The sequence below is a fragment of the Pomacea canaliculata genome, linkage group LG14 (assembly GCF_003073045.1).
Source record: "Pomacea canaliculata isolate SZHN2017 linkage group LG14, ASM307304v1, whole genome shotgun sequence".
NCBI lineage: Eukaryota > Metazoa > Mollusca > Gastropoda > Architaenioglossa > Ampullariidae > Pomacea > Pomacea canaliculata.
Window position 1 is genome coordinate 1,452,194 of NC_037603.1, and position 20,299 is coordinate 1,472,492.

Below are 20,299 nucleotides of genomic sequence, written 5' to 3' on the forward strand. Positions count from 1 at the left end.
TGAGGGTGTTGGGACTACAAATTAAACTCCATTCTAACAGTGAATAACGTTCATATTTTTGCCCCTTCAGTCTCTTTCCTGCTCCCCTTGTCCTCCGGGTTCCTACGCCGCTGTTCATTTGACCACATTGCATTTATTCGTCTATTCATCAGCCAGCTCTGAAATCAGAGAATCCATTCAATAGTAATCAATCTTCTGAACATAATAATTATAATCAATACATATTTACAAAATATAGCAGCACTATTTTGAATAAAACACGAAGAGCAACAGAAGGGAAATAACTTAGTGAAGCATTACGGGTAAAAGAACGGGAAGTGATCGTCTGCTTTTTCTATCAAGTTGCCAATCACGTTAACACTGGATATGTGTATCTTCCGTTGTCCATTCTAACTGTGAAAATTCATTCGTAAATAAAAGGCTTTTGGAGTTTTGCTCAATAATAATAATATTTTAGTGAATTATTAAAGGTATAAAATAAAAAGTACCATTACTTAACACTTAAAAAGTTTGGAATGCAACAATTCATCTTTGGAAAGAAACATGCAGATTTAAGCTGGAGCATATGCTCTTAACGAAAGAACGAAACATGGACAGCATACGAGGACAGGAAAACAAATAACATATGAACTATTAAAGAATAAACAACCGTACTAAACAAGAATAAAAGCAAATACATGAAACACAAAGATCGAGGAACCAAATAATTAACAAGAACGAGACCTGAGAGTCAATTGATATTGCAAAAGGGTGTGATAAAGGACTAGCAGTAAGGAAAAGGATGTTTACGAAAGAGGTGAGTTTTCAGTGCACGTTTAAAGGATTCAATAGTGAGTAGGTGGCGGGTACGGACAGGAAAAGAGTTCCATTGTTTCGCTGCACAGGAACTAAAATCCCTGTGGCCATGTTGTTGTTTTGGTGACAGGAACTTTATGTCAAATTGAAATAAAAAAGAAAGACACATAATTATTACAGTTATGTTTTATGGGTCCAAACTTCAATTATAGGGGAGATTTCTTTCTCTTATTCTTTCATATTGTCAAATTTGTAACTTTTCCTTGGTCTTTTCCTATAAGCCTTTCCGTAAGCCTCGTTATCAATTTGCGTCTGTGACAGCAATGGCGGTGCTCGCTGTGTACGGATAAGACGACTTTTCTGTGAAAGAACAAGCTCTTTATTTGTGAGTTACTCATGCTAATATATTTTCGAAATTAGGATGATGGGGATTAGCTGTAACTCCTTTTAGGGTAAAATAGTTTTTTGGAATTATTTGACCGACATAGGAATGAGTTTCATGCCAGATTTTTTTTTTTATAGATAAGTCTGTACACGTTTTGAATCTCTGCAAGTTCCACTCTTTGTCTGTATCATCAGTATTTCAGCACTAAAGAAGTAAAACAATGGCATCACAATCTGAGTTGTGCCGTTAAACCTATCAGTTTATAATGGAGTTGTAAGATTTGTAAAAAGTATTTAGCCGAAAGATTTAAGAAATCAGTCTTCATTATGTCAACAAAATTTTTACAAATCTATCGCGTTTGTAACTCAACAGTAAAGAAAAAGTTTCTTCGTGTTCTTTTAAACAGTTCAAGTTTTGACCTCCAAGTGTCTTTTAAGCCATATTTACAGAGTTCTAAACTGGTATATAGATTGTATATGTCTGTGCGCACGCATGTCTGAGAGGGGGAGGGGAGAAAACCGAAGAGTGAACAAGAGATTATTGACAGTGCAGTTAATTATTTTGCATTTGATTGTTTTATTGTTTTAATACTTAACATCAGCATTTAAAAGGGAAGTACATAAATTATGGTGAAATCAATTTTTTTTTTTGCACCAGTCAGGTATAAAAAATAATAAATGCTAAATTTGTAAAGCACATACACTCCTAAGAATCATGGTCTTATGTATAAACAGTTTAAACGTAATAATCATATTATCATTACTCTCAATTTTTTTTTTTTTGTGTCTCTATTTTCAGCTTGCGGGTAGCCAAGCATAACTGGTTTTGGTTGGACTGTGAACTTGACAAAGGACAACATTTTCTGTGACACAGTTCTATATGTTACAAAAAGTATCTAGTCAAAGCGTTTTCAACACAAAGTAAAAGTTCAAAATATGAATTGGTGGAAATTGTGATTTCTGTAGGAAATAGTACTATATTCCCCATATACCCAAAATGGCACTAAAACCAGTTTTAAGGATGAAAGTAGATGAGTTATTTTTGAGGTGGCTCAGTGATCCAGAAACACAGGAAGTTCTTCATGAAAATCTTCGTCAGATCATTCATGGAGAACAAATTACTCAACCCTCTCCAAGAAGCAGTATGAGTTTTAGAACAAGTTCACCAAGACACCGTCCGTTATCGCCTACCTTGGCCACGTCATCATCAAAACTTCCTAGTCCTCGTAGTCCACGCCGACCTCTTGTGACAAAGAACAGCCATAAGAATTCTTTGTCTTCAAGCTCTGACGTCAAGGTAAGGTTATTAGTTTTTTTTAAAGACATGTGTGCACAAATGTGTTTCTATGGTTGTGGATTGGGTCTTTTTTTCAAAAGTAAAAAGGTAAAGGTTATTCCCTAACCTTTTTTTGTTAGGTCACTGTAGAGTGATATGTTAGAGACCTCACTTTCTTTGGGGCCAGTTTAATGTTAGGGTGGTGCCCATCAACCTCCCCCTCATTGTCATATTTTACCCAATCCTCTATGGATTAAGGTACCCATTTAGATATCCATTCCCAACAGTTGGGTTGGCTTGGGGGAAGCTTGCTGCACCTCACAGGTATCAAACCAATGTGCCTCTGGGCTTGTATCTCCTTCCCCTTCGTATTTATGCATCAATACAAAATCAACATGGCTTCTTTCTTTGTTATGAGAACAAGTTTAATCACTTTTTATCTTTTAAAATATTTGTAGTCTTTTCTGTAAGATGCATTTCTAAAAATGTTTACATGATAAGTAAAGTTGGGTGTAATTTTGCTTTGGTGTAAGTTTTGTTCAAGTTAAGGTTGTTTTGAAGTTAAATGTAGTGTTATACAATGTGAACTCACTTCTTTGCTACCTGAATAATTATTATTGTTATTATTTTTTTTTTAAATCACTCTCTGTGATATACTTAGTGAATGAAAATAGATGAGTTGTTTCTGTAGAAATTGAAACCCTGCTTTGTCAGCAGCTGTGAAGTTCTGATTGCATGCACATTGTGATTTATTACTATCTAACATTTATTCCTTTAAATAAAATAATAAAAAAGTTTACAAATTAACATTTAATTGGTACAGTGGTGTTCATGACATCTGCTGCTAGACACTTGGTAGTTACAGCCTGTTTGTTTTTATGCTCAATCCATCAAAAACAAGTCACATCCTTCCAGTTCTATATAAGTGTTTGGCATGTGCTTACACAGTAAAGGTGATTTGGTTAACATGATATGACAGAACAGTTCAATTTATAAATGATAATCCTTAATTACGTAGACCATTAGATTAGTGGATTGGTTGTTTCTGCTTTGTGGTCACCAGTGGAACACTGTCCTTGGAAGTAAAATAGTGATAGATTGTAGGGGAAAGCAAGGGTGTTCTTTGAGGCATAGCCAAGCTAGAATGATCCATCTTCACCATTTCAGAGTCAAAAGCTAGTCCTTCTTTTCATTATAGTATTTTGATTACATTTGTGGCAACTAAATCATCTTGACTCTGTAAAGCTCCAATAATAAATGTTTGGTCTTTGAAACCTTTAGCATTCATTCAGTGTTGGTCACTTTACAGCACTATTCACCATGCAGAAGGTCACAAGATGTTGCTATGAAACATTTTGTAAGCTGTCTGTAATTGCCTTATCATTGCAAAAGATTGGTCCATTGCCTGAGAGAAAAATCATCAGAGACATAACTTTGGTTAACACCAGTTTGCTCCTCATATAATTTTTGTGTATTTAGAGGTATTTGAGATATACCATAGCATTATAAGATCTTCCATAGCTAAATTTAATGGATTTTATTAATTCTCCTTGTAGTCTACAAAGTGTAGCATGTGCTGTTTCATGTGTGGGATTTTCTTTTTCATTTTGAGAGAGATTAAGTCCTGCTTGTGGGGGTACACAAGGAAACACTTGAATTTTTATAAGCTCGCTGTCACTTTCTCTCAACTTTCAGGCTGCTAAGAATAGTGATGATTCATAAATAATCATGATTGGAGTCATTTTTATGTTTCTTGGAACCCTTTATGTGACTAAATAGTAGTGTGAATTTGCTGAACTTGGCAACTGACTGAAATATGTATATAAGAAATGGTATGGCAATATATGAAATTAAGAGAGATGGTTAGAGTGAAATCATGATAAACTGTAGTTTACAGTGTAAACAAAAATACTTAATCTGTGGAATGCGCTACAAATCAAAGTTTTTAGTTTGGAATTAATTAAATCGTTAGTATGGATGCTCTTTAGAACTTTGTGTGGGTTGGGTTTGAAATTTCCTTGTTGGAATTCGTTTTATAAATTTGAAATTCAATTTAAAATCTAACGGAAGTGTCAAGTAAAAATGACGGAGAAGACAGACATAATCTTTTATTCTCACCTTGCTGTCATATTTTGATCCATATAATTTTCCGTGCTCTTAATTTAAAACCAGTCTCTTCTGTTCTTTGTCATCATTCTTTATGTGAAACATTGCTAGTTTTATGCATTTATTGTCTTCTAATCAATCTTCTTCCTCCATACTTGTATCAAACTTTGCAGCTGAATGCTTTGCAAGCTTATGAAATTTCCTGTTCAGAGGCAAAGGATCTGGCTAAAGGAAGTCTAACCTCTAATTATCTCCCCTAATTATCTCTAGTTTACAGCTCTTTCAAGGATCTAATTAGCTTGCTTAGTCAAAATTACACTTCCAGCTTTTGTTCTTGAAGAATGTTTGAGTGGTTGAGATTTTGGGGCTTTTAAATTTAGGTCTTAGAATGCTGGTCCCTGCTGTCCACTGTAGTCTCATTGCTTGCTGGCACAATGGTTGTCAAAATTAACAGCCAACAGGTTGTAGCATGTTAATATTTATCCAATAATACATACATTCATAATATATAAGGAGCAATTTGCCTCTAATACAATGTTTTAGATAAGCATGCAACAATTGTGAAGATTATATTGGAACAACTTTTTTTTAGACTCGTTTGTTCCTGTTGATATGGATAACTTCAAACAGTTTTTGAGCCATAGAGGCTTGAAGCTAGGTCACAAATGTCTACTGTAACATGAAAATAAGTAAATTTCACTCTTGAAAAATCCATTATTTGTTATTAATAAAGAGACTCGAGAGACTCAAAATGTGATTGCTTTCAAACAGCAGATTCATGTTCCATAATGCCTCATTATTTTTATTTACTGTTCTCATACTGCCAACTCTAAATGCGCGGACAACATAAAACGTATATCAACAAATCTTTCTCCAAACTCATGTTTGACTAATGATATCAAAACTATTTTTAACTAGGTTAAATTGTTATATTAATAGTCATGTAGATATATTTCTTTGAACAATTCTAGTGTGTGTGTGTATTTAAATTTGGATACATGTAGTAGAGAGTCACAAAATTGAGAAAATGTTAAAATTTCCCACTTATAAATTGCAAGATTTTAAAGTTATGTTACCATTGGCTTTGACATTATGATTGTATCGGTCAACCTATTAACAATTGGCTGCATGCTTTCGTATTATGTCCCTTTTTTTTCCCTTGCTTGTAGGTTCTTTGTTTTGTGTTTAGAAGTTAAAAGGTTTTAGCATTTTTATCCTTCTGGTCTTGTTGCGTTTGTTGCCTTAGCCTAGTCATAAATTCCATATGTGGGCTTAAGATATTTTCCCTCTATACAATTTGAAATATAGACTCCACCATCTCATTCTTGGTGTAGGATAATAGATATTCACTTTATCTCTTGATGTTGAATAAGTGATATTTACTTTAGATTATTGATTTCTTGATGTAGGATAAAAGATTTCTTATCTCTTTTGCATCATTGTTTTCTTGAATGCAATTTTGGGTCGTTTTATTCACCAGAACTTTTATTTTAGATGATGGTATATAATTAATTTACAGTGATACTTAATGATGATAATACGAATGAATATCACCATCCCATTTACCCAAGGGACAAAAGGCATTTACAAATTCAGTTTTGCATCCACAGTTAGTACATTTCTTGTAAAGTGTATGCATCAGACACATTCAGTTTCACATTATTTATGTGGTACATAGGTAAGCTTGTTGAAGCAAGCCTTTAGCACATGTTCAGCAGCATTTTCACACAATTTTCTTGACCTAGTTCCTGCTAGCATGATATTATACATATTGTAGGGTGCTAATAGGTGAAGAAATGTCGTTTAGGCTGATCTCAAGTGACAGTGCTGCAACACCGAAGCTGCACCAGGCTTTCAGTGTCAATGAGAAATTGCTCAACTTTACAGCAAGGAAAATGTCAGTTCTCGCCCTTTGAACAGGAAACGCGGTCTCCGCTTCCTTCTGCGCACCTAATGACCTGTGATCACCTCGCGCCCCTCTACACACCCTTTCGTGTGATGACTGTTTCGAGCTGTTAATATAAGCATTATTTGATCAGGAGAAGTTTGCGCGCGCGTGTGTGTGTGTGGAAAACGGTAAAGTGCTGGCTTTTCAAGTTTCAACTTACATGGGCCAGTTTTTTTGCTAGTTCTTTGTAGGAACATACAGTTTGATGTCATGGTTTTAATTTCATGATGTCATGGTTTATATAAAAAGTCAGTCGATTAATTGATGTGCATGAATTTCCCATAACCATTTATCGGCATGACCAGCCGGTAACTGTGCTACATATTCGTTGTGAAAACCAGACGGTATGTTCGCAACTTTAAACTCAAAAAGACAGGTTGGAGAAGGGATCGCTGAACATGGGTGACTAGCAGAACGGTTGCAGACAGGTACAGAAAGGTATAGGCGCGGGCATCGTTGTAAACAAGGTGGCTGAGAGTGGGGAAAGTGAGTATAGGAGATGGGTGTCCGAATTACTTCTTGCAGCTTCGTGACCCCATTTGCCTGCAGAATCTAGTGCTAATAGTAGTAGCATCGGCAGGCACTGTTCCACCCTCCCCTTCACTTTCCCACAACTTTCCTCCAAATTCCACTTCTCTTCCTGGGAGATGTATAACTGGTAATTCGGGCGCCTCTGGGTTCTTCCCGCCTCTCCCCCTTTCTCTCTCCACACATGCACATCCCAGTTTTCAATTAAAGGCGGTAACAATGCAGTTTCGTGGCACACAACACGCCGGAAGTGTGTGTATGGGGGGGACTTTATCGTCCATTTTCGATGCCCACTTCATCTGGCACACGGCGCGCGGCCGAAGTTTTTGTGGCAAGGGCGGCTGGACACCGACCCTCTCTCTCTCTGCTTCCTCCTATTCGTCGCAGCGTGGCGACAGGGCGACAGTGCTGTAGGTCCTCTCAGCGCGCGCCTGCCCGCGCGTCCGTCTTGCTCTGTTGATGGCACGCTCATCATGGCCACAGATCAGTCGGGGCCGAGCCAGGGCCACAAAACCCGACCAGGACAGCTCGCCCGTGGTGCGACGAGTGTTCAAAAAAGTACAGTAATAAACTTGATTGCTTTTCTTGGGAGTGATTCAAAATAACAACTAATCCGCCGGAGTATCAGAGGAGAGTATGATAAAAATGCTGCTGCTGCCTTGTTGGAGTTCGGAGGTAGGTAATGTGAGTGTGTATTGTGAAGAAAGTGAGCGGGCTTGCTTGGTTGTGCGTTCGATTAAATGATCAGAGCCCAGAAAAAAATATCACAAGTGAACCTTGTTTCGTTATTATATGTTGTTTTTTTTTTCTTCGATCGCTCATGCGTTTTTCATCCGTTACCCCTTCTCTACGATGTCAGCGTTTTGCAATTTCCGTTTTTCCTACCTTCGCTTTTTCTGTTCTGAGCTGTGTACACACTCAGATACCGAAGAATTACGTTTACGAACACTTCTCATGGAGTTCGGTAGTGGGCACGGGGGAAGGGGATGTTACAGCCGCTGCGTAGAAACGTCAAACACAGGATGTGGCGGGGATCACGTAATTCCGCTGTTTCCCTCGGACAGAGAGTGCAATCTTCTAAATATTCAGAGTACTGTAGCCTTGCCCATCGAACTTAATGTTGATGTTCAAGCCAGTTTACATGTTGATGTTTAGTGAGAATCTGGTTCCCTGATACAACGTTAGTTGCTGACTAGGTGTAAAAACACCGACCCCTTACCCCGATTTCGCATCTTCTCTGATTTGATAGCTCTGTTACAATCGGTTGTTGTAAATAGTCGTTTTAAGCTGTGAAGCCATCTGCATATCTAAAACTATATACTGGTTGTTGGGGGATGGGGGATGGAAGATGGGGCAAAGGTCTCGTTGTCCTTTCGTCCGTGTGGCGGACAACGCACGGCATTGGTAGCTGATGTTGTGCTCACTCATAAGACTACTATCTCAGGGCGCATGTGCCCTGGAAACTTCGTGGAGGGGCAGCTGGTCGCAGCATCTTGACCTGATGATGGGGGTCACGGGGGTCGTCGCGCCTTCAAGAGGTGGCCGCGTACAGACTACAAGAGCTTCTGCCACTCCTGCTCACCGCGTCGCTCCATCGAGAAATCGGTCACGATGCTCGCATCATGTGACTCGCCAAACAGCAGCAGGAGGTGGCGTCGGTCGGTTTCTTCGGACAGACGCAACCGTCTCTCTTAACCTTTGACCTATCTAGCCATGCCCCTTTTCCCTCGCTTCCCCGGGTGGACAGGATTGTAATGCACCGGAACTTGCCGTCAGCACGATTACGGGTGGGGGTGGCGGGAGTCAGGCTGGAAGAGAGGGAGGAGGGGAGGATAAGTAATGCCAGATGCGCTTTACAAAACTTCAGAGGTCAGGTAAACGTGAGAGCGTTGAGAGTTTATAATCCGAGTGTTTCTGGGTAAGGAAGCTTTGGCAACTCATTCATTTCCTTGTGACGATGGCTTGATGGCTCTCTCTCTTGTTACCATAGATATATACTCCTCTGCAGGAAACAAGCCTTTGAAGAGAAAGAGTACACAGTAACCTGTAATGTGTGTTAGTAAGTAGATGTGTGGTGCGTTTGGCAATGACAGCTGTTAAAGCTGTTAAAGTGAGCGAGAGAGAGAGAGGCGCAGAGTACTAACACATATCTCGTGACGTCACACGCTGTGCAGTTATCTCCCCCAGACGCCCGTCTTTTAGCTTTTTTTTTTTTTTGGCGCACCTTCCCACAGTGCAACATCGCATGACGTGCGGCGCACGAGACGCATCAACAGATCAACAACAGTCAAAAGCAGTAATTAATTTGGCTTAATGGGGTTTGTGGATGTTTCACGCCGATAGAGCCCGCAACGATAAGGCTAGATCTGTAAAAACAGGGGTCGCATCCACCGGGAGAGTCCATGAGTCGGAGATCAAGACTTCAACCCCTGACCCGAAACCGTAACCTGAGACGAGAAGTTCAGCTGAGGGCTAGGCGAGAGCAGGGAAGTTGCTGCGCCTGGCGAGTGTTTCTTGGAGATAGGGGCTGAGAACACGATACTATCGTTTGTGGCTACTGTTGTCGCTGTTGTTGTCTGACGTGAAATATGCTGAAAAAGAGTAATGCTGTGACAGATTGTGGTCTTGTAAACTGATCTTTTTGGCTTGTGATTTGAGGATGGCACTGATAATTCCATTGCGTATCTTCCCAATATTTAAACTTTACACCTCCTTGTGTTGGCTTGTCAGGAACATTTTGCCGAATCTTTACTTTTGTCGACTTACCACACTGCAATTATCAGGGATTTGAACATATGTGGTCTTGAACATAATTATGATCGAGCTAATAATGCACGTGTTTCTAGTTAAGACGCTTCCCTACTCACCCACGCTCACACCCATGAACACACACACAGATATGCACTCACGTACACACGCGCGCGCTCTGATTGTTCTCCGTGTGGTTCAGCGGCATGTGGATGAACAAGACTTCTTTTGTGTGTAGTGTATATAGCGTGAATCCCTGTTAAGCACATCAAGCTGCTGTGTTGTAAAAACTTTCTGGAGCCTGTTGTAGCCGGAAGTAGGCGATTTAGCCTTGCTAGCTATTCGTAACCCGCACCGAGGCCTTTCAAGAATTATATATATATCGCCATAGAAACGCATGCCATCATTGATGCGGGCCGGGATATCCTTTGGCGAAGGCATTTGTTGTTGTACTGGCGATGCTGCCGCAGTTCTGGTGGTTATTTTTAAGCATTTCGACTCCCGTCTCTCTCAGAAGGTACATGATGATCTGGAGAGGTGCCTATGGCAGGACGTACCTGCATGCCCTCGTCATGTCCTTGCAGTGCTTTCCCATCTTAAGCCCGCTGTGTGTGTTTGTGTGTGTGTGAGAGAGAGAGAGGCTGGTGGAGAGACAGACCCGTCACCACCGAATGAGTGTAACTGGAAAGGAACAATTTGATGGTAGAGGCCCGGAAAGAGACTTAATCATCAACTTCGGTCACCTCCAATTTTCTGTGAAAGTAGATTCCTTTGTCATTGAACTAAAATAGAAAAGATAAAAGTGGGAAAGGATTTTAAAATACCTTTTAATTGAGGTATTTTAAGTCGTTTGTAGCCTTTGATTCCGACACCATTTCCAAGCAGTCTTCGGCGCTTCCACAATCGGAACAGCTAGGATTCGGGAGATTAATTACCGGATATTTCGGGAAATATTGCATTGTACACGATGAGTCGGAGTGTAAGGAACACAGTGAGGATTCCACCGACAAAGTTGTTGTTGTTGTTGTTGTTGTTGTTGTTGTTGTTGTTGTTGTTTCGTTTGTTCGTTCGTCTTTAGGAATGAAGAGTTTCCTTCCTGTATATTATTTTACTATTTGGAATTGGAGGGGGGGGGGAATCGGTGTTTTACAACCTTCACTGTATTGTTGACAGGCGCTAACCGTTGAGCCACCGGACCGCTTTGGAATTGGAAGGATAACTTTGATATCAAAAGAGAAGTAATATTCTGTAGATTTAAAAAAATTATTTTGTGGTGGCGGGTCATTATCTTTCCCTCCTTTCTCTCTCTCTCTCCCACACACACACACGAAACTTTTTTCATGCTTCCAGCCATATCTTTATATGAGACATGACAACAGTTAAGTGTAGAGATTTTACTGCTCGTAGAAGTTGCCATCGTCTGTGTATACTCCGTGATTGCGAAATCGCATGGTATCTACTACAGCTGTAGTTAACAGCAGGCGTCTGATGTTACCAGGTGTTGTTGATGTTCATGGTGGGATTTAATGCAGTGAAGACTCCAGGAGGGAGTTAACCATACGCACCTTTGTCTTGCGTCTCTTTGTTTGCTTGCCTTGGCACATCTACTAGCCCAACCGGTGTTTAGAGCTTTCCTTCTTTCCCAGTTGAAAAATAAAACTTATTTATGTATGATGCTGATTGCTGATCATTCTGAACCAGGTTGTGATCGGAAATGGTCGAGGTGGCGGACGTCTCACCTGTCAGCGACCCGCGTGTGATGCTCTCTGTTTTGTGAAGGCTGTCTCCAACAAATACTTGTAGCAGGACAACAGCAGTAGTTTTCGCTGTCATGCTTCTTAGTCGAGAATCTCCTACGATGCTGATCTGCAGTTTGAATTGAGACCTCCCAACTCACAAAAAAAAGTGAGATAACATCCATGGGAGGTTTGATTCCAAGACGATCCAGTTTAATATAATGCCCCCTCCCTTCTCCTCTCATTACTTCATCTCGCACGTGTTAGCTAAGTGCAGAGAGGGCCATTCGCCAAGGGTAGACGTTGGATTTAAAGTGTTATAACTCAGCTGGGCTACACCTTCTCTCTCGGCCTTGTGTCTCGTTCTTTTTTTTCCAGACCTGGCACGAGTCGGAGGATCTGTTTGTTGGTAGTCCTGACATGATGCAGGTGCTCGCACGTGGAAACGATGTGTCTTGCCTTTTATTTTCTGCTGGCGAGACCCAGTGACACAATTCAGACTCGCTGGAGTTCAGTGGGCTTTGCGATTCTAATTGTGGATGTGCCCGTACCTCACAACCCCATTAAAAAAAAAAAAACCGAGCCAATCCCAAAATAAAATCTCCTTCGCCCCAGCCAGCTGCTTCAGTGAAACAGAGGATCATTTTTTATATCCGGGTGGCGTGCATGCCGGCATCTTGCTGGGAGCAGGTAAACCACCTGGGGTACATGTTGTAGTTGAAGTTAAGTGCGGGTGGTTTCAGGTTTTGTCAATGCACCTGCATGACCACCTGTTGCTGACAAGGGGCCGTGCTGGGATGTGTGGGTGAGTCCTCTGGGAGGAGGGCTACAGCAGGTTATTCCTGGACTCCTGCTGTCAGAATAAAAGGGATAGCCTCTTAAGCTGCTGCTCTCTCCTGAAAGTTAATATTCTGTCCTTTGACTGTCAGCCTACCTAAATTTATTGTGCATTCCCTTGTCGCTGGGCATTCTTAAAAGAATCTCAAGGCTACCCTCATAGATGCTGCAATGATTGTCAAATAGTGTTTATCAAACTCTTGGTATCTTAGTTGAGAACAGAGCGTAGTGTGTTAATAATCTCTTGTGTCGAAATAGTGAAATGGGCATAATGTAAAGGTCCAGCAGATCCGAAATTTCCGATTTTTTCTTTTTTGTTGGACCTCACTGTCCGAAATGTATAGTTCTGTTATTGGCTGGGACTACAAAATTCTCAGATTACGGCAGCTGAAGTCCAGCTTTTTGTGAGGGGGGTGCCTGTCTCCTCTCATATTTTTGTATTGTGCAAAGGAACTCTCTAGGTACATGTTTCATGAGGAAAAGTTTGTGTTACAGTTAGTCATTTAGTTTGGAGGCTCGCCAACCTTCTAGAAGCAGACCAGACTAAAGCAACAGATTTCATCCCTCGCTTGGTTTTCCCCATAATCTGCATCTCCGTGTCAGAAAGACGATACAGCGGAAGACGGCCTTGTGTGACATGCCTCTTGTAGTGAGCTAGGAGAGTGGTCAGAGGAAAGCTTTTAGTGCAGCAAGAAGGCTCCCCTCCTCCTCATCTTTTTGCACCAGCTCAGATTTTACAAGAAACAGAGTCCGTAGCCAGAGTTTGAAAAGTGCAAATTTTAGGAAGAAAACTTTTGGACGGAAGGTGTTGGGTGATGTGTTTATTGTGAACCTTTGTTGAGCTTGTTCTTCTTCGACCCTCCCTTCCGGTGCATATGCACTTTGAGTACTATTGTGGAAGCACACTCTTAAGTATGCCAGCTATCAGCCTTGTTGAATCAAATGTATGTATTGTTCTCATCGCTTGGGGTACAGGGGCGGGGGGGAGTGAGTCCCTGTATTGTGGTGAAGTGGTGCCACAATGTTTTTCACTTTCGTTTATTTTTGGAAAGGGGGAGGGTTGAGCATCTTTTTTTATGTTCGCAGGTCAGCCTGACTCTGACCATGTGGCCTTCATAGTTGTGCTGAATGGGAACATTTTTTATGTTGAAACTTCACGAAGGGGAAGCCGTCTTACCCTTGCGCATTCACCCCAACCCCCCACTCCACTCACCCACACAGAGAGACAGGCATTCAGTCATTCTTCACGAATTCTGAACCTATTGCATACGACTGCTAGCAAATTGCATTCGAAGTCGCCCAAATTCTGTTAAACTTCTGTTTCAAATTAAAAATTGTGTCTGTATTTTTTTACCACCAGTAATATGTGTATTACATAACTCCAAATTCTTATGCATTTTACAAAAAACATTCCGCATGTCAAATGCAGAGCATTAGAGAAGTTTGTCACTAGGTGCAATACTTGATGTCGATTGTGATTAAGCGTTAACGTAGAATATTTAAACAAATCTTATCCTTAGAGCCATAAATGTTCAACTAAATATATATTTTAGAAGAAACATGATGTTAATAATATAAGAGATGAAAAGATTAAATCAGTAACTTTGAATATCCGTATCACATACAATGAAGTTTTTTGATGAAGATTTTACATCATATTCTCACCTATCCCGTTTAAACAGTTTGTAATCACCAATTACAGGAAAACCTCTGACTTCATCCCTGTCAGATTCCGGCTAGTTGTGAAACTTCACATCCGCTTGTTGCTGTAGGCGAAATTTTCCTGGCTTGGTCACGTCCTCCTTATCAGTTTTGTTGCACCAGTTGATCCGCTTGTGTGATTCTTATAATGAAGTTCAGAGGCGAAGCAGGACACAAATAGAACTAAATATTGACATCAGCCCCCCCACCTCTGTACTTTATTTGAACCTTGACATAGCCTCACTTGTTAGTCATGGCGTTAAAACCAACAACCAACTGTCAGTCCGACATGATTTTGCTAGTCACCATTTCGTCAGCGGAGCTTGCCACTCGCTAGACATACTTAGATTCTACCTCGGAGGTTTCATGGTTTAGGCAAACTTAATAAGTGCAGACCTAGGAGATAAGCTAAAGCGCTGGGTCTGCACGAGGATCGTAGAGGTACCTCACAGCGAGGAGATAGAGCCAAGCAGTGACGAGAAAACAAAACGGCTGTTTTTCCATTTTTTTAAAAGAGATTTCTAGCTTTTTTTCCGCTGCTTGCTCATCTGTCTTTCAAACACACGCTCGCTCACACACATAGTTTTTGCTTCTTTACTCGTCATACTCGTCATATCCCGTCATACAGCAGACTTGAACGTTGATAGACTTATGCGAGCGGTAAGGTCTGTTGTTGGTCGATGTGAGTCCGCATGCCTACAGAATTCATCCCAGACTTGTCCTCTCTCTTGCTTTGTTTTGTCGATTTTTGTTGTTTGTTTGTTTTTTTTTTTGTTTTTTTTTTTCCTGGCTTTGTTTGCTACATTAGTATTTGGTGACCCCATCCCGTTTCTTAATTGCTGTGTACAATTTTGTAGTTGAAAAATCTGTGGTTTTTGTGATTAGGAATGTGTTTGCGGTTTCCTTATCATCATCCTTTTAAATCACGTCGATGGAAAGCGGCACCCAGAAGCGCGCAGATGGGGTGTCGGATACGGCCCGCAGCAAAAGACCCTCTCTTGTTCACATTCCGCCAGCTCGTCGTCCTCGGAAATTAGTTGCCTGCCCACCATCGTGTCCCTTTTCCACTCGCAGCAGATAGTAGCTGACAGCAAAGTGGAGGTGGTCCGGGGTGAGGGATGGAGGAATCAAAATTAGTTTTGCTTCGGTATCTCTCTCTCCCCCTTCCGTCCTCACCCGTTCGGAGTCGGGGAGTGGGGGATCAGGCGGCGTTTCCTGGCCTGGAGGGAACCTGATACAGGTGCGCCATCGGGGCCCTCCGATTTGCCGCTGCAGCAGCTGCTGTGCCGATGCGGTTCCTTTTTTTTTTTTTGGACGTGAGTCAGTTTGTGGGGGCGTGAGTTCCAGACCATCGCAATGTTCCTCCTGCAATCCGTCCGCCCCTTTTCCTACCCTTCTCCAACACTCCAGCCGTCTTTCCCCTCCCCCCATCTCTATCCGCCTATTCCCAAAAGACAAACGATAGAAGAAAGCAGTTGCCTCCCTTATTTCGGTGGCGTCATTTGGCATCCCTCTGAAAAACTGTGAGTGTGCTCACACTTCCTTCTTGTAACGGCAATGATGATGGAGATGATTACTGGAAGAGTGAAGACGTAGGCAAATAATTCAGACTAGTTTTCCAATAGGGGGGAAAAATCAAGATACATCAGTTATTGCATAATCATTTTTTTTCTTTTATTTTAGACCAGTTTCGCAGTTAACTGACTTTGTTAAAGACTGTTAAGTGCGTTTTGATTGGCTTATCAGCAACTTCCGCAACCACATCGCAGAACTGTGACAAGGAAGCTTCTTGGGAGGGTTATATGTTTGCAATGTTGTTGAGATCTGAACCCACGGCAATCGACTGTCGCTGTACTTGTTAACAGTAGCCGAACGGCCGGTAGACAGTAATGCACCGGTGATCAGACCATCCATCATGCTTTGTAATAAAAGTTTCCAGCACAGAAATAAACTAGGACGGAGTCAGTGCGCCTTCTCCAAACTGAAAACCGCTGTACTGTCGAGGTCTGTGCATCAGTATAAAAGAAGGATCTAGAAACTCACGCTTGTGCCCTGCTGCTACAGAGAGTTAGGATATCAGACAACACCCAGCTGCCCAGTTATTTAATTAAACGTTAGACTCGCCAGCGAAAGGATGGGTGGGTAGCGGGTACACACAGCAGAGGAACGATTGGAGTTGGAGGGGAAGTAGAATTATATGGAATTTGACGTCACGACAGTGTTTGACGTCACGACCTCAGCTCAGTTTTTCGTCATGGAGAAGCACGCGCGACGTGACGTTATCGTGCGAAGATGATGGAGGCAGACGATAGTCGAAGGCGAGATCCCGCGAACTTGTTGTTAGGTAAAATGGATTTTCTGCTTCTGTTAGTCGGATACCCTGGTTGTTGTCTGTGCCTTGGTGGATGAGGATGGATGGATGTTTAAGAGTTGCTGTCATGCGTGCGTGTGAAAGCGAAGACTTTCCCAGGCTTGGCATCTGCGAACAGCTGCTTGTTGCGTTATCTTCTTTGTGGTCGTGAGGCAAGTACCCTGCCGCTTGCTAGAGAGGCCATCACTGACGCTTCCGCAACATTGTGGGTTGTGGTTTTATTTTATTTGTCTCTCACGCCGTCCCTCTCTTTTCTCTCTCTCTACACACACACAGAGCTTCTTGCGTAAAATTGGAAGAGACTTTCTTTGGTTTCGGTGACATTGCGACGAAGTGTGACTTCAGTCACAGGGTGTGTTGCGGTGGAGAGATAAGACAGGAAGTGTGATGAAAAACGATAGAAGACAGTTGTCAGCCCGTGTCCAAATCCTGAAAAGCTCACATCGTCTTTTTCTTTTCTTTTCGGCATCCGCACACAACTTTTTTTTTTTTTTTCCTTTCCCAACTCCGCACTTTCCATCTCTTTCCACCCGGTGCTACCCCTCCCGCCCCTCATCATCACTACGTTTCGGCATCCTCTCGGTTCTGCGACACCGGTTTCGCACGCAGGCCGCACGCCAGAGCGCGAGAGAGGAGGGCGCCCTGCCGTGTCAGCGCACGTGACTCCCGCTAGAACACTCTCGTCGTGTGTATGGGAAATCGCTGCACGCTCGTTGGTGGGGAGGAAGGAGGGGGAGGCTTGCGGATCGGGCTCCTCCTCTCCCCTCCCCCCGAACTCCCGTGTCGGAACTGAAGTCTGGCATCTGGCCGAGGATGCTTAGTCTCGAGTCCGAGGTGCCGCGCGCGGGTGGTGACTGTGTGTATGTGTGTGCGTGTTGCTACCCGCGGGAGTTGATGGGAGTTCTGTGCACCCGTCGCTGTCGGAGCGAGGTGTTTTGGACCAAGTCATCGTCGTCGTCGTCATCATCATCATCGATGTCAGCGAAGTAACGTCGAGCCGTGTGTAGGTTTGTTTGTGTGAAAAAGTTTGGCACTTGGCAGTCGGTGCTCTTGTTTCTCTCACATCATTCTGGGTCGACCACATGAGGTGGAAGTGCGCAAAAGATGCTGGATTCTCTCTGCGGATATGTCTTCAAAGTGTTGAAAGTGTTTGAGCGTAAATGTCCTTGCCCCTCCTACTGCTATCCCCATTCCCCCTTGTTACTATCCTTGACAGGGGCACGTGATTCTTCGACCGACTCTTGGTAAAGGTAAATTCCCCCCTTTTTTGGCTCCAACACCCCCCCCCCATATTACTAATGTCTGGTAGTCAACAGCAAGCATGATCGTGTCGTAACCTATGTATGTTTTGTTTTCTCCATGGTCTTTACGCCGTTTTCCTCATTAACTCTGTCGCTGACGGTGATGTCTCTCTTTGTCGACCTTAAGTTCGTCTCCAAACTAACCCTCGTTCGTCTAAGGCGACATTGAATGATGATAGAAGCTATATTAGCCCATCTGTGCGACGGTAGCTTGCTGAATGTGGGTCTGCCCCCTGATGTAGAACGTAAGGAAACTGTTCCCACCCGATCCACGTCTACCATAGCACGGCGACTCTGAGAATTGCTGTTAACGCTTTTTCGGTTCACCTTCTCTTTGGCAACTTTGGAAAGAGAATATTCTTTAAGTCTGCGAGGTGAGAGGCGCGGAAAATTCGATCAAATAAATGTATATGAGTTTATCACTCGTTCAGGTGATAGGGGTAGCAGATACATGTACACTAATCATTGTACCCGTGTAGGAACAACTGCTATCATACAGTCTGCTTTGTTGAATGATAATACGTTGGCAAGGCGCTGGTATATAGCTCTAACATGCGACTTTTGTCTGCTCTGCATGCGTCACCACACATAAGTTTTCAGTTACAAGAAGCAGTGTGGGTGGGGTGAGGAAAAGGCCGAAGCGTTAGGGTCCTCTAACTCAGGTTACCTCACCCTGGCGGAGCTCAGTCATGGCGCATCGCGTATCAGCGACCTGAAGGATACACGCATCATCGCATGAAAGTTAAAAAGCGTGAAACTGTTCTGTGTGCGCGTGCGTTCCTGCTGGATGTGTCACACAAACACACAATAAGTGACCTAGGGAAGGTAATATTAAAAGCATCGTGAATCTTTACGGTGGACGCAAGCTGCTCATGAACGCGTACATGTTAATTTTTGTAAGAAGATACGCATGTTGCCGCGCGTGTGTGTGTGTGAGAGAGAGAAAGGTCTGAATGAAAACATTCGGACTGGGAGAGAATAACTGAAAATTAACAACGCATCTGATAATTATTTCTAGGAGGGGGGGGGGGTTAAGAGAGTAGTAATTGTATGTGGGATGCGACTGTATGTTGTTTAGCTCGTTGCTTTGTTTATTTCATGAGCTCCCACCACAGATTTCTCTCTGCTGCACAGAAATAGACAATGAAGTATTGTATTACAGCTTTAGGAACAAAATTAACAAACGGTTCCGTGGTTAGGTGGCCAGATGGCAGATTTTCGTTAATCAGTCTTCGGCGAAGATTTTAATTAAAACGCCGTACACATGGAAGAGGAAGCGATGCCGAGGGAGATAACTACGCTCTGGCGTGGAAGGATGGTCTCCCTTTTCTGAAGTGGGCACTACGGCGAGTAACAGGATGATGGTCTGCAGGAATGCGGAAGACCAAGCTGTCAGGTGCACGAAAAGAAGCGGATGTCGAAATGCTGGCGCTGGCATCTCATGGGGCGGTAAAGTGCTCGGACACACCGTGGCCTGCTTTTGGCTTCCAGGGCAAAGTTCACTGTGGCAAGCGCTGTGGCCAGTGACGAAGCAGTTTTAAGAAACCACCCGTTTGGGACCAGATAACACTCTGAGATGCGAGTAGAGAGAAACATTCGTGATGTGTAAATGCTGCTGGGTCATCCTTAACTCGTGCTCTTGCTTCTTCTTCAGACTTGGGAGGTCATGATGTCATCTAAAAAGGAGGGAAGTGGGGGGTTAGAAAGGGGTAGGGAAGGTCTATTCTGTCCACCCTCGGTCATCACGCGGGTAGCTTGACCGTGCAGACACTGTGGCTGAGTGTGAAATCGCAAACGAGGACAACTCCAAAAACAGAGTAATAACAGTGCGTCGAATCACGTTCAAGATCAGTAGTAGTAAAACTCTTCCTCTACACAACCTTCACTTTCATTAGCATTACCGAGTGTGCCGATCGCTGTACGAGTGTGAGGAGCTGTTTTAATTAGTCAGGACGAAAGGGAGGGGGGTAGGTATGGGTGGAGTCAGAGAACAACCCAAGTGGAAGTTAAAAGCCCGTTTCCGGTTTGTCATAAGTGCACGTGATAAACGGCCGGCCAGACCAAGGAAGCGGGGAAGCGAGATTACTTTTTTTTTTGAATAAGACTAGCCCTGGTCTGTTCTTTGTTGTCTTGGTCCTGTGTCTGTCTGCATGCTTCCCCCCCTCATCTCCATCCCACCACCACAACACATGCAGGAGTTAAAATAGTGTCTGTGGTGTATGAAATAAATATGGCGCCGATTTATGCTTCGTTTTTATGACATTACCATGTCTAACGTAGAGGCTGAGAGAGTTCCATTGTAATCTCCGAATTTTATTTACGGCCATAAACACGTAAACAAGCTAGGCACTCGAGGGGTCTCGCCTTCATTTAAATGATGTGACGCAGGAAGTGACGAGCAGAGCCGCGGTTGTCATCGCTGGCGTCGTCGTTAAAGCAGGACGCGTGCCGTAGACACATGTGCCGTCGGACGGTAGTCAAAACGGACAGCATCTTTTGCTTTCAGTATTTTTTCCCCCTCGCTTTTGTGACTGCAGCAGGAATGCCGGTTATGCCTCGCTTGCTTTA

The 20,299-nt window shown here is 42.8% G+C and overlaps 1 protein-coding gene across 6 annotated transcripts in view; it reads left to right on the forward strand.

Annotated features, from left to right (window-relative positions):
- Nucleotides 1-1,116: 1,116 nt before the first annotated feature.
- Nucleotides 1,117-20,299, forward strand: part of LOC112555050 (serine/threonine-protein phosphatase 2A regulatory subunit B'' subunit beta-like) — a 42,626-nt gene continuing 23,443 nt past the window's right edge. For 2 of the 6 annotated variants that reach the window (XM_025223196.1, XM_025223198.1), the window contains exon 1: nt 17,154-17,680. Coding sequence is in view for 2 of the 6 variants with exons in the window: in XM_025223201.1 (XP_025078986.1) it covers nt 2,177-2,476 (300 nt within the window). In the remaining 4 variants the exon portion in view is untranslated. Of the gene's footprint in view, nt 1,181-1,978; nt 2,477-7,356; nt 7,713-17,153; nt 17,681-20,299 lie in introns of those variants that run through there. The other 4 variants (XM_025223201.1, XM_025223203.1, XM_025223200.1 and 1 more) reach the window with 4 other exon arrangements.